The sequence below is a fragment of the Phoenix dactylifera genome, chromosome 16 (genome assembly GCF_009389715.1).
Source record: "Phoenix dactylifera cultivar Barhee BC4 chromosome 16, palm_55x_up_171113_PBpolish2nd_filt_p, whole genome shotgun sequence".
Classification (NCBI taxonomy): domain Eukaryota; kingdom Viridiplantae; phylum Streptophyta; class Magnoliopsida; order Arecales; family Arecaceae; genus Phoenix; species Phoenix dactylifera.
This window is the reverse complement of record NC_052407.1, coordinates 7,787,695-7,805,259: the sequence shown is the minus strand read 5'-3', so window position 1 is coordinate 7,805,259 and position 17,565 is coordinate 7,787,695. Positions and strand designations below refer to the sequence as shown.

The 17,565-nt window shown below is 38.8% G+C and overlaps 1 protein-coding gene and 1 long non-coding RNA gene across 2 annotated transcripts; one reads left to right on the top strand and one right to left on the bottom strand.

Moving 5' to 3' along the window:
* Nucleotides 1–1,438: 1,438 nt before the first annotated feature.
* Nucleotides 1,439–4,394, bottom strand: LOC103717920 (photosystem II 10 kDa polypeptide, chloroplastic-like). Its single transcript, XM_008806496.4, has 5 exons — nt 4,160–4,394; nt 3,352–3,410; nt 3,142–3,197; nt 1,879–1,931; nt 1,439–1,720 (listed from the first exon to the last, which is right to left on the bottom strand). Exons 1-5 carry the CDS (start codon nt 4,311–4,313, stop codon nt 1,626–1,628), a joined length of 417 nt encoding a protein of 138 aa, XP_008804718.1. The 5' UTR covers nt 4,314–4,394; the 3' UTR covers nt 1,439–1,625.
* Nucleotides 4,395–10,129: 5,735 nt separating this feature from the next.
* LOC120104056 lies at nt 10,130–12,960 on the top strand. The gene is made up of 2 exons (XR_005506477.1): nt 10,130–10,236; nt 12,909–12,960. It is a non-coding gene; the product is annotated as an uncharacterized LOC120104056 (long non-coding RNA).
* The last annotated feature ends 4,605 nt before the right edge of the window (nt 12,961–17,565 follow it).

Below are 17,565 nucleotides of genomic sequence, written 5' to 3'. Positions count from 1 at the left end.
TCTTCTGATTGTTTGAAATGTGGAAGCAGCCCATGTTTGCCAGGAAGCTCCAGCACTTTCTGGCTTCTTCAATCATTCTCAGTTCTCAGATAATTGTTGACATTAAATATTTTCTCTTACTGAAAGTACTCGAGGCAAATAGGGTTATAACTCAGTTGTTGCACCCATCTTCCATTGGGAGGAGGTTCCATGTTCGAGCTTTGGAGGTGTTCCTTGATTTGACATGAGTTATTCTTCCATCAACCTACGAAATGGCTGGTGGTAGTCTCACCATTATTCTCAAACAATACTAGAGAATGATTTTTGACTTATATATGATTATCGAGTCTTTTGACTTCAGAATGGCAGTGAAGAATGTTGTCTTTTTTCCTGAGACAACTGAAACTGATTTTTTTTTTAAACCATATTCTGGAAGGAACCAAATCCTGCATCTCCTGCTTTCTTATGGTATTATAAGGTCATATCAGTTTGAGACATCGTCTTGATTGACTCCTTAGCTCGCAAGCCGATGCATATGTCCTTGTTGTTGCTGCAACATTTTTCAGATTGCTTGTTCTATTGTTGGAAAGTCTGTTCAGATCATAAAAACATAAACTGGAGTGGATCTGGTATACCTGCTAACCATTTGCAAATGTGGATATTTCAATGAGGACAACCATTGCATTACTGCATAAAGAACAAGCATTACATGGTGGCATGCCATGTATGTGCCTCGTTTCACATCTTGGATTGCCATTTTATAACAATTGTAGATAGCAATCAAGTTTACATAGTTTTGTCCAATATATATTTGGTTTGATTTATTTATACAATACTTCTTATAATGCACGTGCAAATGCACATGGCTACTATTAAATATTTTAGATATAACATTATTTTTTTGACAAAAAAATGGTACGGATTAGGTGCTACTGTGGCCTTCTTGTGAAATTGTATGAGATTTATTTGGTATATCATGTTCTTAATCTAAATAAGTTTAAGGGAGTGTTAGCACCCCTTTAGACTCTTCAGACTCTAGCAATATTATGATTTTCTATTAGAAATTTAGCATGGTCTAATTTGATATAAGAAAGTAATCTTAAAAGATTCATTATGGTACTTGAAGAACTGCAAAAGTAAGCTACTCTTTTACAGTGTCAGGATTATGCTGTATAACAAGTTTTGTGGTGATTTTATGACCATTTTATATGTTTTGGAATGGTTTTTCTCTGTAGTCTCTTAGGGGGGATTCATTTTGTTTCTATACGTCCATATTTTCACCTGCAGACTCATTTTCGCACTAGAATGACTACACCAATTGCAAACAATGATCAGTTTTGCAGACCATGCAATGTACTTCTCAGCAATCTATAAGGAGATTGTTGACTATAGGATCCTTAAATGTGGCCCAGTGTGTGTCACAACCCAACTGCAAGAATCTCATCGGCGACGTCAAATCGATGAGCGCAAGCATTTGTGCTAGATTTATATATTATTTATATCTACACCTTAGCAACTTCGTTACAACCATGTTATTGTCCATGAATAGTGATCCCTGGGGCATGCTTTAACCATAAGGGGACTGCATTTATGAGACATTCCGAAGAAACTTAATGGCGACGCAGGAGGATAACTCTGCTGCAGCTCTACTGAGCTAAAGCACTGGTGGTGTACACAAGAAGAGCACCTCCTAGTAGTAGTCCAGCAAGAGTAACAGCCCATATTAACAGTCCTGTGGTTCCTGCATCATCATAATTTTAGTCAAATTAGATTCACGAGAAGCTTCAAGAGTTAAAAGATTATAATACATTTTCAAATATATAGAATGCAAAATTGTGGCGAACTTTTTAATTAAAACTCTGATTGTTTTTTCTCCTTTCACATAAGTTTGCTGCTTACCTCCAACATAGACGTCACCACTTGGAGACCATTCTTCTGGTGAATAAATTGGGCTGCATCAACCAAAGAGAGTGTTATCTTCACATAGAAGTTTTCCGATAACAGTACACAAGCTTTTTAAGTTCATATGATTATTATTATTTACATTTACCCTCAGTTTAGTACGGAGGATGGATTGGAGGAAGGAAAAATATGAGAGGAAGAATGGATGAGAGAGAGGATGGATGGGTCTTCCAATTATTCTCTCAAATGTTTGGTGAACATAGAAGGATGGAATGATTCCCTCTTCCGTTTGTTGTAGGAGGAATGGAAGAAGAGATCGGTGCTATTTGTACAACATTTTACCAAACTACCTTTTAATAAAAAATATTATTATTTTCCATTTATAACATTTATTTATACTAAATAAGTAGGATAATGTAAAAACTTATAACCTTAATAATTTATAATTATAAATATTTTATATAAATATACATTAGTTATATATGAATTAATTTATATATATTAATTATTTAAATAACTAATTAATTTATAATTTTATTTGAATAGTTAGTTAATTTATATAAATAGTTAACTTAAAAATAGGGAATAAAAATAGAAAAAAGAAGAAAATTCTAATTATTTACTTATAAATATGGAGTATTGGGTTAACAGTATAAACAATATATATATATATATATATATATATATATATATATTAGGATATTGTCAAAAAATTAATGAGGGATATTTTTTATCAATGTAGAAACCCACCCTTCATGTACTCCATTAATCCTTTCCCGCATCCTTTCAATTTAAGAAGATGCAAATTGGTGGGCTAGGATGGATGTGCAAACTCTTTTTTTTTTTTCTATCCTTCCTAAGATTTTTTGAATCAAACGGTTGATGGGGCTATCTATCCTCTCTCTTATAACCCCAACCAAATGCACAGTTAATCTCTCATTGTTGCAAGACCATAGATACCTACCTAAAACAAACATATCTCCATAATAGAGAAAAAACTATGCTTGTCTGTCCATTTTAGCGATCTACAAAGTCTGCTTAAGAGAATGACTTCTACAAACTGAAACATTCTCCAGCAAAGATACCATCCCCTCCCACAGAGCTAGTTCAAGTCAATGGATGCAGTGAAAGGATTTTCCAATGACACCCTTGTTGTCTGTGCCTTTGCTTCTTGATATTGCTACTTTTATCTTCCACAATATTGACAAACTGATTTTAGTTGAACCAAAAGAAAGACCAATTTGCTAGGCAAATTTCTACCTGTAACCATCAACATTTGCACCATACTTGTCCGCAAACTGATAGACACCCTTCCCCTGAGTGTATGTAAATAAAAATAAGTAAAATGAAACAAAATTTGTATCTACTCTACAAGAAACTATATCTTAGCAGACAAAGGCATCATTACTTTATATATATGCATGTCTGTAACAAGGAGTGATGGGTGGTAAATAAGAGGGAAATTTTTACCTTGGCCCTTCTCCCGGATGCATCTAATCCATCTGGTAAGTTCATCCCTCCTCCTGGACCTAAAAATTATGGCATTCCTTTTTGAGCAAACAAATTATGGTACTCCTAGTCACCAAGAGAACAGTAATTATAGCCTTCCTTCTCATGAACGGTTAGAATTTTTTTTTTTTACAAATCTGATTATCGACTTGTTTGTGGAAAGACAGAGGGTGAATTGATACGAGATGAACCAATTTGTGCTATATAAAATTTTATGAATTGTCCTTCACAATTTTACTAATGTTTTCCTTAATTTTTTTCCGAGCTGCCTGCCTTCTATCTTATGTTTCTGTATATACCTTTTATATCCAGCCTTGATATAATTCCTTGTATGTTATAACTTAAAAAAGTAGTCAGGAGTTTGCGGCCAAGCAAGTTGTATATAAACAAAGCAATCTGATCCTACTGCTAGTAAATGCTGCACTATTAATTAATAAAAGAATGAACAATATCGATTCATGTGCATCGGCTTAAGGGTATTCTTAAACTTCTGCTGCAGTTTGTCAACTTTACGTTTCTCTCCATGTTGTCCTCATATTTCTTTATGATAAACAGTAGACTGCTAAAGGTGCCTTTTGTGAAAGCTTTCCTTCTCCAAAAGTTGATGGTGCAGTAAATAGTGAATGTTCCTTGAAAGACTCTATATGTATGCAACAGTGCAAGTGACCTGAAAGTTATCCATCCAAGTGAGTGTGTTCATGCCAATCTATGATGGTAACTTAGATAAAAGAGCATGGCTTAATCTTGAACTGCCATTACAACTACTAACCATAGGGTGTTGCTGTCTTGATCTTCTTGCCAGCGCTGGCCCTGACTCTCAGAGAAGAAGAGGACCTTGCCAAGGATGGGAGGCCTCTAACCTGTGACCTCTCTAAAACTGGAGCTGGTTTCAAAGCCAATGAAGACATGACAGAGGCAGCCATTTGGCTATTGTTCTCTCTTCCTCTTTTTCTCCCTCGCTGTTTCCTTCTTCTATCTCCTCCCCTATATTTCCCATGTCCTCCCAGATATAGGTGTGGGAACACTCTGGAGGAAAATGATCGTTTATCTGACATGTGGTGCTCGTTAAGTGGCTGCACCCTGATATCGTGTGGCCCACATTATCCCGATCTTCATGGCTTATCGAGTAGATGAGAATCTAAAAGAGGCATCCGGATTATTCTTGGTCAAGTTTCCTTTGTCCGTTACTCGCCAAGTTCATCCATTTGATCCATGCATGTACCGGTGGACTTAAGAATGATTATTGGACCTTGATGACCATAAAGCTCCGAACATAAAGTTTTCGCCGATCAGCCTTAACTAGCTAGGCTTGGAAGAAACTAGTTTTTTGAACATAAATTTCCAACAAACAGCCCAACTGGCTAGGTTTGAATCATAGTTAGACTAGATTGTAAGCATTTAATTTTACTATAAAACCAATATTTCGACATATATGGATCATAAAACTTTCATTGTCCATGAACTTTCAACAATATTTAACAAATCAATTTATACAATTCCATCTTCCCCTTTGATGCGTGGAAGTTTAACAATATACTCATGCTTGATCCATATTTCAAATCATTTTTCATGCAAGCAAATGTGATGTTTAATTTAAATATAACATATACATAAATATTTTTCATAAATTCAATATATTATGGCTATTTTCTAAACACGTACGTAAAAAACCATGCAAAATAGATTTCAAATCAGATCATATGAAATGCACGGTAAAAACTCTAAGAGTAGAGGTGCTTACTAATCTAAATGAATGGATCCAGAAGTTCCTCTCAGCAAGGCTACACATGAAATTAAACAAATGCACTAAAACATTAGGCTCCCCACTAAAACCCTAAAGTACAACAGCTCCGGTTCAACCTAGGATCTACAACATGAAATTAAACATATGGAAGGTCCCACTTGGGTGGCAATATCCTCTCAGAATCTACAACCTAGGATCCTTCTAGACCAGGGATGGTGACCTTAGAGCCCAGATCTAGGAATACATCCTGAGCCCAACCATCACCTTAGAATTCTACCTCCTACTTTAAGCTATTCTTCAAAATTTACCCAATAGGAAGGTTGAGTTTTATCCCAACTATGGGACTAGATAGCACAAGATAGCACAACAGGGGTTGTTAATGGTGGGATTCAGTGATGCTTAGCAAAGAATGATCAAGTGGAGGCCGACATGCATACAGTTGCAAAAATATTAGTTTGGGATCTCTATTAGAGCAAATCGAGGGACAGACAGAGAGAGAGAGGAAGAGACTGTGGTATTCGCCCGAATAGAGAGACAAAGGTGGTCTTCGTAGGGTCCAAAGAGAGAGAGAGAGGGGGGACCGAGATAGCTGCAGAGAAGTACCAGAAAATACAATACGAGAGAGTTAATATTTAGGGGAATTTACTTTTCCATCCCTCTAAAGACTCCACTGTAACAAAAAGTCCTTGTTAATTAAATCTAAAACAACCGGTCCAGAAACTTTCCAAACTGTAATTCCCGGTCCCTGAGCCCCTTTTATTTTGAAATAAGATACCGAAAATGCCCCTTCCCTCATGATCTCCCATCCTTCCGAAGAAGAAAAATTTCAGAGACTTTCCGAACTGTAATCTCCGAGCCGCGGCTGCTGCCGACCGCGGCCTGCCCCCTCCCGCGGCCGCCTCCGGCCCGGCTCGCCTCCTCCCGAGCCCCCTCCCGCGGCCGCGCCGCCGGGAATGCCTCCGCCCCCGCCCCCATGGTGGGAAGGTGCCGAAGAAGAGGAAGAAGGGCGCCGTCCCGCATCCTGCGGCTGTCGCCGGCCACGGCCCGCCCTCCTCCAGCGTCCGCCGTGGCCCAGCCCCTTTCCGGCGCCGCCGGCCTCGCAGAAAGAGAAGAAAGAAAAAGAAGGGAAGAAGAGAAGAAAAAAAAGAAAAAGAAAAGAAAAAGTTTGAACTGGGGTCGACTCCTGCTCTGCTGGGGTCGACTCGTGAGAATCTTGGGTCGACTCGCTCACTTCTACAACAATTTTCTAAGAACACTTAACTGTGTGCACAGTCCTGTTAACTGTGTTCGCAGACAACTTAACTGTGTGCCGCCAGCTCGCGGAAGGAGAAAAAAGAAGAAAGAAGAAGAAGGGAAGAAGAGAACAAAAAAAAAAGAAAAAAAAAAGAAAAAAAGGAAAAAATAAAAATAAAGTTAAATAAGCTTGGAACAATTAAATAAGTTTGGAATACACTTAATCTAACCTGACACACAGTTAAATAAGCTTGGAACATATTTAAATCATCCCGGAACACACTTATTCTACCCCAGAACACAGTTATTTCGACTGTGCACACAGTTAAGTATTATTAGAAAATTGGGGAACTTGCTCAGCGGTCCATTTATTGACCGAACTTTAACATTAAATCCCTGTTGACCGGTTGTTTAACAACCGGTCCATATATATTTCAACATTGCTTTATGGGACCAAAATGCCCCCGCCTCTCCCATTCCCACCGAAGAAGGAGAAGAAAAAGGCAGCCGCCAGCCACGGCCTACCCCCTCCCGCGCCTGCCGCCGGCCACAGCCCGCCCCCTCCCGCACCCGCTGCCCCCTTCCGCGCCGCCGGAAATACCTCCGCCCCCACGGTGGGGAGGTGCCAAAGAAGAGGAGCCGCTGCCCCCCCGGTGGCCCCATCCTGTGGCCGCCACCGTCCGACCCCCTTCCGTAGCTGCCGGCCTCGCGAGAGGAGAAGGAAGAAGAAAGAAGGAGAAGGGAAGAAGAGAAGAAAAAAAAAAGAAAAAGAAAAGAAAATAAAAGAAAATGAAAGAAAAAGAAGAAAAAAAATAAAATAAAAATAAAAATAAAGTTAACTGTGTTCCTAGACAAGTTAATTGTGTTCACAGACAACTTAACTGTGTTCCTAGACAAGTTAACTGTATTCTTAGATAACTGTGTTCCTAAACAACTTAACTGTGTTCACAGACAACTTAACTGTGTTCCTAGACAAGTTAACTGTGTTCACAGACAACTTAACTGTGTTCCTAAACAAGTTAACTGTGTTCACATACAACTTAACTGTGTTCACAGACCTGGGGTCGACCCCTGCTCACGTGGAGTCGACCCCTTAATAGCACGAGTCGACCCCTGCTCACCTGGAGTCGACTCTCTCAGGCTTTCCAGAGAGCTGTTTTTCTGCCTGATTTCATGGGTCGACTCCATATCTTTAGGGGTCGACCCCAGCTCTTCAGGGGTCGACCCCAGCTTGATCCCAGCTCAGCATAAGTCTACAATAATTTTCTGGGGGAATTTACTTTCCCATCCCTCTAAAGACTCCACTGTAACAAAAAGTCCTTGTTAATTAAATCTAAAACAACCGGTCCAGAAACTTTCCATTCGGTTGTGGTGGCGTTGGTGGTAACGACCAACTACATGCAGTAATGGCAGTGGATGGCGGGAAGGGCAAGGCAAAAAAAAAAAAAAAAAAAAAAAAAAAGAAAAAAAAAGAAAGAAAAAAAAGAAAGAAGAGGCGGTCCAGTCAAAATATAGTTGAGTTGAGAGGGGCCCGGCGCTTGGCCAAGACTCAACTCGCTCATCGGATGTTAGCCACGAGGATTAGTATTAGGCTTCATTTGGAAGAGTTGTTGGCAGTATAGCTTTTATAAAAAAACTATTTACTGTTTTGGTAACTATATTTCTATAATATTATATAACAGAACATAATAAAATATAATATATATTAATATATAAATATATAATATAGTATAATATTATTGTAATGTAAAATAATATTATTATAATATAGTAATATAATTTTGTATATTATAGCATAATAATTTAATGTAATATTAAATTATTTAACATAACATATGTATTATGATAAAATGTAATATAATATTATATTTATAGTATAATATAAAGATATAAAATATTATAATTATTACCATAAATTAATCTAAAATGCAGCATCTCAAAAAACTGTTTTTAGCTTTTTGAAAAAGTTAAAACAACTTTTCGAAATTTGTACCCAACACTCCTATTTTATCTAAAAGTGCTTTTGGAGAGCTAGAATGTACTTTTTGGCCCTCCAAAAGCTTCGCCAAATAGGCTAAGATGAGCGAGAGAGATACTTCTCTATTTTGAAACAGAGGAAGAAGCTGGCAATCACAGAATCCAGAAGGTCCAACGCGGTGAAATCCAGTAGCTTCCAACCTGTTACAGGCTGCCAGTGACCGAAGGAGATTAGGAGGGGCGGCGGTGCCAGTTATCTCATCTCCGACGAGGTTGGGGCCGCGGTAAGGGTGAGGCCTACTCCGATCTGGCTAGGAAACTCCGATGAGACCGAGAAGTCCTTGTCATGATGCCTCCAACTCCAATTAGGCTCCAGCGATAGTGTTGGGCCGACTTGGCTCCAGGCCGGTCAATGGGCCGGGCCTCACCGTTGATGCCGTACTTCATTGCAATTTGGAACAACTTGTTTCCAAGTTGGGAACTGCTGGAAGGATGGGAGCCAAGTTCCAAGGGGAGCTGAGAAGAGAGATTTGACAGATAATATGCTCCCTTGCCAAAGGATTCTTCCCACTAAACTGTTTCATCTCTTAATTGGATCTGCATCATTCAGCTGGAGCCTAAACTCTCGAGCTTCATGTAAATGGGCATGGATGGATTCCATAATCAAACCAAGAGTAGTGCGTTTGCTTACTCTTTTATGCCTCACAGAACAGCTGAACCCATCAATTGGAAAGGGTAGGACATGGATTGAAATTGATGTTGTTTAGTCCTTGGGACCTAATTTATGGTTTCCCAATGTGTCATGCTTGGCCTCTATATGCCCTTAAGATGGGCCATGGTATCTGCAACTCCAATTGATGTACTGGTGACATGGTCCCCCTTCAAAGGCAACTTTGGGCCACTGCATGAAGGGGTAGCCTGAGGAAGGTGAGATTTAGTTCAAGTTCTTTTGGCACAAACATCAAACCGAGCTAGCTGGCACCTTCTGATCTGCTGTAGTATTGTATAATATGAGTGAGCAACAATGCCCTTGAGACTCAATTAGGAACCTCTCTATGGCTTCTCTGGGATGCAATAACACAAATTTTATTTATGTTTTTGGAAGACTATACTTGCATCTGTTACCATCTTTTTCACCAGATGCTCTACTATGCTTCTTTTTTCTTTTCCAACAAATACAGTGGAAATGCCACCATGCAGGTTCCAACTGGTTGTTTAAGCATGACAACTGAATAACCTGTAAGCTAAAGACTACTCCAGCAAGCATGCAATGATGCAAAAAAGCTAGCCGGTGACTGAATGCTATGTATTCAACCTCCAAGCAAAATAACAATGTGATGCCTGAGATCGATGCCGGCAAATGCTTTGCCCGGCCATGTCGTGGTGGTGATGGTGGTGGCGGAGGAGCAACAAGATTCTGTAAAACATCTTAATAAGGCGCAAGTTTGCTGCACTTTTGGCGAAGACAAGGAAGCTGTTTGATCACCAGATAAATGCAGGATTACTGAATTATTTTATGACTTGGTGAGAATTTGAGCTTATATGGATGGTTTTTGTAAGCCCCGGACCAGATGGACCGAAGTCGGCGGTCCATCTGGTGATTTTGGGATTAAGGCGGTGGAGAACCGCAGCTGTTAAGGCAGTTAAAACTGCCTAACAGCCGCGATCCCCCACCCCTTTGAGGCGGACGAAGGCTTATAAAAGCCCTGGAGTCCGCTGAGGGGGACTCCATTGATCATCTTCTCACTTTCCTCGTTCTTCTTCCTCTGTGCAAGGAGTCGGAACGGGAGCTGTGGTGCCGGAGGGGGAAGGATTTCCAGCTCGCCACCTCGTGGTGCCGCCGGAGCAAACAGAGGAGCTCGCCGGAATCCTTCACGGCTCATCGGAGCTAGGTAATCCCTTAACCCCCTTGCTTTTCATTAACGGTTTACCTACTGTTGGCCTAGATTTAAATTAGTTAGGGTTGATTTACAGAGGAAGAAGGGTAGGGAGAAGATGAAGAGAAGGAAGGAGAAGGATCTAACCAATGATCGGCTGTGATCCGACATTGGCCGGGGATCCTCCTCCTTCACCCGACGGTAGTTTCCTCCCCATTAAAACCCTAGATCTAAAATTCAAAGATGAACCTACCTCTCGATTCATGGGAGGGATCCTTGGCTCGTGTAGGTCCGGTTTCCATGGGTGGAGCCGGCTGGAACTGGACCGGAGATGGTCGGAGCAGACGAGCCGAAGGGGGATCTTCCTGTTTCGGCCGTCGTGACACCGCCGGGCCGACCGCAGGTGTCGGCGTATGCCACATGCTTTGGTCGGTTCTGTCGCTCCACGGCAGGTGGTCGGGCTCCATCTCTTCCGCCGGAAGTAGAGGAGGAGAACCTCGGTTGGGCCGTGGCTGCTGCAGGTGGAACCACGGCCGCCGCCGGTGCCATCGGCTGGCTGCAACGCCACCGATTTCGAGCCGGCCTCCTCCCGAATGCCTTCCGAGCACCGTTCGAGCTTGCCTCCGGGTTTCATGGGGAAAGAGTAGAAGAGGAAGAGGAGCTCGGGGAGGGAAGAAGAAAGAAAGGAAGAGAAGGTTCGGGAAGGGAAGAAAGAAAAAGGAAAAAGAAGAAAGAAAAGAAAAAGAAAGAGGGAAAGGGGTTTTCATGGGCCCAGTAATCGGGTTTGAAGTTTGGAGGAGTGGGTCATCTGGGTCATGATCCCACCGAGATGGGAAATTGGGCTATTGAATTTAGGGCCTAAATGTTCTAATTACTAAATTAGGGAACCGTTAATATGAAGGAAAATGCCTTAATGGGCCTTGGGATGGCCTCAAAATAATTGTAATTATGAGGGCTTGAGATTAGACTGGACCTAAGGAGCCCAAACCTTAATAGAAGGGTCAAAGTGAATATGGGCAAGATCTTTTGTTTTTTTTAATTAATTAGATCTGATAAGGTTTAAAATTGTGAATTAACTAATTGTGTTTCTGGCCCTGAATACGAATGGGCCAGTGAGTGAATCAGGCCAAGGGCCTGATCCAGCACCCAATTAAACTTTGGGCCTGAATGCAAAAGGGCCCTGACCAGAACCCAGGAGCAATAGGGTCAAACCCGAACCAGAAAGTGACCCAGACCTGAACCAAACTTGGGTCTGACCTGAACCAGAAAAATTGTTAGACCAAAATCAGACATTGGGTCAAACCCAAATGGAGAAAATTGAACAGACCTAAATTGGAAATTGAACCAGGTTAGATACCTAAGAATAAAATTGAGTCCTATGGATGGATTGTAAGCTGGGTAATTAAGGAAGATAGTGATTAAATGAAGTCGAATGCGTAACTAACAAGTAATTTAATGATGTTGCTAGGTAATTGAAGAATTGGTACTCAAACCCAAGGTTGGTGGGCGAATTAGGTAAGTAACATGTCTTAATTTTATTATGGATCATGTATCACGTTTTATATGATAAAAAAGTATTATTTATAGAATTGGAATTGTGTATATGAATTGTGGAAAATATAAGTAACCCGGATATAATCTTATGTTTTATCAAATACTTGTGACTATTTGATTATGAAATTGTATATGATTATTTATATTTTCACAAAATTAGGATCCAACATGTGTTAGCAAATGATTGCATGATTTTGGATAAATAGCATCCATCATGATTATTATATTATTTACACATTATTATGATGAGGTAGAAAGATGCATGGAAAGAAAAATAAAGTTTTCAGCATGATCATGAATTTTATTCAGCATGATGCCATTACACACTTTCCAATGTACCGATGAGAAGATTTATGAAAAGCATGATATGTTTTTAAGAACTCTCAGATCGCTATGCACGACCCCCGCCAGTGGGTTACAGTAGCTCGGCATACGGCCCCCGCCAGCGGGTTATAGTAGCTTGGTTTAGACCCTGCCAACGGGGAACAATAGTTGGCAAAGATTATGGCCCTCGCCAGCGGGTTACAGTAGCTCGGCATACGGCCCTCGCCAGCGGGTTATAGTAGCTTGGTTTAGACCCTGCCAACGGGGAACAATAGTTGGCAAAGATTATGGCCCTCGCCAGCGGGTTATAGTAGCTCGGCATACGGCCCTCGCCAGCGGGTTATAATAGCTTGGCTTAGACCCTGCCAACGGGGAATAATAGTTGGTAAAGATTATGGCCCTGTCACGGGTAATAATAGTGACCATAGCTGCACTATCATCTGAGAGCACAAATTTCAAAGTATGAATAATGATAAGTACGGATTTCAAAGCATGAATAATGATGAGCATGAATTTCAAAGTATGAATAATGATGAGTACGGATTTCAAAGCTTGAATAATGATGAGTACGGATTTCAAAGAATGGCATAATGACAAAAGTTTTATGATGCATAGCCATGTTTATGAAGTTGCATAAATGGACATGCATAGTTTTATGACTGGTTTGTTATATGAAATCTTACTTTGTTACAACTGTTAGTTTCTTAAATTAATGCATTAATATGAAAAATATTATGCTTGATCAGATAAAATTATGCATGGTTACTTACTGAGCTTTATCTCATACCCATTTATTTATGTTCTTACAGATGAATAGGAGATGCTAGGAACAAGGAGCGTGACATGCTTCAGGGTTATGGGGAAAAGGAAATGACACATTAAATGTTGCTATTTTTAGATGCTTGTAATCAATCTTTTATTGATGAAACATTTGAAGTTTTTAAGTGGCTGCGTGTTATTGCGGGCAAAGGTTTGCAATAGCACGGCCGTGTCATGATCCGAATTCGGGGCGTGACAGTTTTGATTGACTGAAGGGGCTCTTCACTTCTTAGAAAATAACAGCAATCCTAAAGCACATGAGTGAGACATGTACACATGCATGCAGCTCAAATGAGAAAAGAAAATCATAAAAGCCACCGTTTGAGTTCCCAACAAAGTATGTCATGATCAGGGGCGAGGCTCGCAGCTGAACTGTGGCCCAGCAACGGATAGAACACCATCAGTGCTTACTGCTTGCTGTGGGGTTCCCACTGGCCACTCTTTTGCTGTCACAGTGAACCAAACCTTCCCAGATTAATATTTTGCATTGATTAAATGCTTCCTCACCTCTCAAATTTATTACAAATGCGTACATATATAGCTGCAGAAGGACAATTTGATATAGCTCAAAATTGTTTCTTATCAATGAGATGGGTTGCTGACCTTTTTGTTTATTTAGCTTCTGTTTTTCTCTCGGATTTGTTTTGGTATCGTACACTGAGTTTGTTTAGGTGAAGACTAATTCTGACGTTATCAGCATAATGAATATTTCAAGGCTAAATTTGAAGGATGATTTGGAGAGAGAGAGAGAGAGAGGTTTTGTATGGTGCAAAATTTGTGATTCAATGAAGACAGGAGAAATGATTTAGTGACACCTAGAGCACCAACCAATTAATGGGGATTTTAAGTTTGCCTTATGGAACCTGTAAAATGTTATTTATAAGAACTGAATTAGAAAATAATACAATGTGGAGATATTGGGAACCGCAATATTAGCCTTGGGCATGTTTGGTTGGAGAGAGTTGGATTTTGGAATGACAATAAGAGTGATTGACTCCTATTCCAGCTATTTGGTTGGAGGGAGTTCCATTCCCATTCTGATTCTTATAATTCATGAAGAAATTAGATGATGATATATTGAGATAGAAATCGAGATCTGGTTCTTGTTTATTTTTGATAATTTTATTTCTTACTAATTCTTAAAATTTTGAGGTTTAACTAGAGAAAAAAAAATCCAATTCAAATTTAGGAAGATTGACCCCATTAGTACAAATAGAAGTCTTGTACCTTAACTTTATATATTAGTTTTTTTAAAGAGAGTAATTAATGTAAGAACCATGCTTTCAAGGTTCTTACAAAAATTCATTTTTCTCGTCCTACTCTTGTGGGAGATGTTTGTGATGAGAAAATTGAAGAAAGAAATTCCTTCTCTCTCCTATCAGGTTGGTGTAACCATTGACCTCATTACAAATAAATTAAGAAAAGCTAATTGTACATTAATTTACGTTAGATATTTGTCTCAATATACTGTTCTGCTCAAATGGTACTTTTTTTTTCAAAATATAGAAAAAATAGTAGTACTTGGGATTGAATTGCAAACCTTCCTTTGGGGAGAGAGAAAGAGAGAGAGAGAGAGAGAGAGAGAGAGAGAGAGAGGGTGCGATGTACGACCTAAAAGATTTTAACCATCAGAGAACTTTGGTATCTATTAAGCTTAACACTTAATGACTTGAGCCTTGACGCACAAAGATGCGTTATATCAAGAGTCACATTAGAAGTTCGGAGTCTTATAAATATTAGCCAATCTATTATGTAACATTTTTGTAACTTATTTTTGGCTCAAAATTCTATGTTATCCCATAACCAAATTGTCTTGGTATGATTACATCAACCAAAATAGCATGTTGATGGCTTTTGCTGAAAAAATGGTCTACAGTACCATTTCTTGAAATTAGGTGCAAAATCAATTACATTCCAAATTTGAGGAGCATAAAGAAGCATATCATGCAAAGCTTAGTTGTAATTAGCGGTACTGGAGGAACTAATGCAAAAGGTAATGTTAGTTTTTAGCAGTTGGGGATAAAGAATTATCATGGTTGGGATAAAGCATTAGTAGCAAATCTTAATCATTAGGTTTTATCATCAAATAAATCTCAAGAGATTTTAAATAAATTGAATTTTCTCTCATGTTTTATAAGGGAAACTCCCAAATCTGAATTATGGAAATAACACTATTTAAAATACTGTATATTCATATGTCACTGCCATAATATCATGATGATTTGTCAAATTTATCAAGAGAATATTCATTATATTATGTATTTGTAAGTTCATATAGTTAAGAAAATGTTTATTTTATATCATTAAATTAGATGCTTTGTACTTGTTCGTTTTGATTAATTTTATAAAATGTTAGAAAAAATTAAGATCGTGAAATAAAAGGATTAATGGGTCGTCAACTGGTTGCGTTGGTAAAGTAATACAAGCACCTGGATTCAACCCAGTTATTATCCCGATTTTGCCGGTGTTTCGAAAAAAAAAGAATAAGAGGAAGAAGTGGTTGCTATGATTTAGACAAAAATAGAGGAAGAACTCTAGCATGGTAACGCAACTGCCTTATATGTTTGATTAAACCATTGTCGAGCATGATCGAAACATTTGAAAATTTGGTCTATGTTTCTGATTGGACTCTGAGATATAGGCTTCATTCTGTATATATTTACCCAACCAAGTTTCTACTGAATCAGCTGATTAAATAAAAAATATGCCATGGCTCAAATAAAGAAATCAAAACAGATATCTACCATGCTGTAAATTACATTTGGTCAGCAGGTATTTTTCACCATGTTGGTTGAGAGCCAAGACCAAAACTGTGAAAGCTGAGCCATGGCCTTAAGTTTTGGTTCAATTCATGCTTGAATTAGTCCAGCCCCAAGGGACAGCCTCCTGTGTGACCCCATTTGCAACATGAGTACAAGAATGTGGCCCCTCCTGAAAATTTTACTGCCCCCAAAGCTCAAAAGGTGAATCTTTTGAAGACCACCCAACTCCATGGTCCACCCCATTGAAACACTTTCCCATCTGTAATCAAAAGTAACAACGAGGAGACCATCACATGAATTTGGCTTTTGCTAATGGATCATGGTCTGCTACTTCATACTTCATAATAACCTGAAGGCTGCCCCTGAGGGACGCCATGTCCTCCCACAGGCATACCTCCTAGAATCCAAGATGCTCCTTGCCAAACAAATAAAAATAAAAATTTAGATACGACCTATAATAATGATATGAAACGATTCGTTTCGCTTCATCTTTTGGGGCTTTAATGACGCCCTTGTGAGAATGTCTTTAATCGGCTAATGCCAAGGCAACAAAGCTAGCATCAGACCTATCTTCCTAGAACCCTCCTTAATTCCTACCAAGGTTCTTCGATGATAGAAGAAAGGTAAGCTAAAAACAAATCCTTTTCCTATTGTGGATCTCTTTACTAGCTTATTTTTTTCTTAATTTTAATTGTGAGGACTCTTTCATTCATTTATACAACCTTTGTTATTTCCATAAGGGACCTTATTCTCTTGTTTCATCCGACTTTTATTAAGCGATGCACTTATCAAATTTGGGACAGATTTGCTTATTGAGTTGTCTGCTTTCAACTACTATACATTGTGCCACTGCTCACCCTGCTCACATTCGTGGATCCGGGACTTCAATAAGTAACATAAATGTAAGTAACATAATGATATGAATATAATAATGGAATCCTGTAATAGTATCTAAATGTTTATAGATATCAAGTTTTGTCTCATTGATTTTGGGTGTGCTACGAACGAATTAGCTAGTCTGCTAGTGAAATGTCTTCATGGATATAAATGGAATCCCAACTTCACTAGTTTTGGTCTGTTAGGGTTTATGGAAATTGCCAAAGGGTCTCAAGCTTTGAACTACCAATTGCCTAGGGCACTCAAGGAAAAGACAAAAAAACACACTAGGTCACCTATATATACTTGTTGTTCTACCCTTATGTTCTTGTCTTTGAGTTCTTTCTTTATTTTTTTTATATCACTATTTATTTCATTGCCATTTAGATTTCTTCTAGATAAGACCATTTTTACTATAGACATCTCTAACTTGATTGAAGTGAATCTCTGCCCTACCTACTCTCTGGGTTAGCATGCATGTCTATTATTTACTCATTTATTATTGTCTGTTTATTCATTGACTTGGCCTTGGTTCCAACCTAGGTACATTGTTTAAGATTTAGACCTTTTTTTGTTGTTGGTAAAACTTAGATCTTTTTTCGATTTTTTGCAACAACTATGTGTTGCACCTAACATTTTAGTTGTACAACAAAATCAATTTGTGCTATGTTCACTAACTTAATTTAGCAATTGGATGACTTGCAATCCATTGACTCAACCTATTTGACACAAATGATTAATGTGAATCTAGATCATAGACCAAATTAGACATCAAAGTAGACCCTAATGGACCCTTTTGAAAACTCCTTTGATCTGAACTTCCCTAACACTTTCAATTACTTAAAAACAACCCTCATAATTATTAATCATTATCTTGATGGCTATGATGATCATAATTTTACCCCGCCTTGCATGAATCAGAATCATCTGGGAATGTTATAGATAACAACAAATAACAAAAAATAAAAAAATTGTTCACCAAACTCATTATAAACAGAAAAGTTTAAAT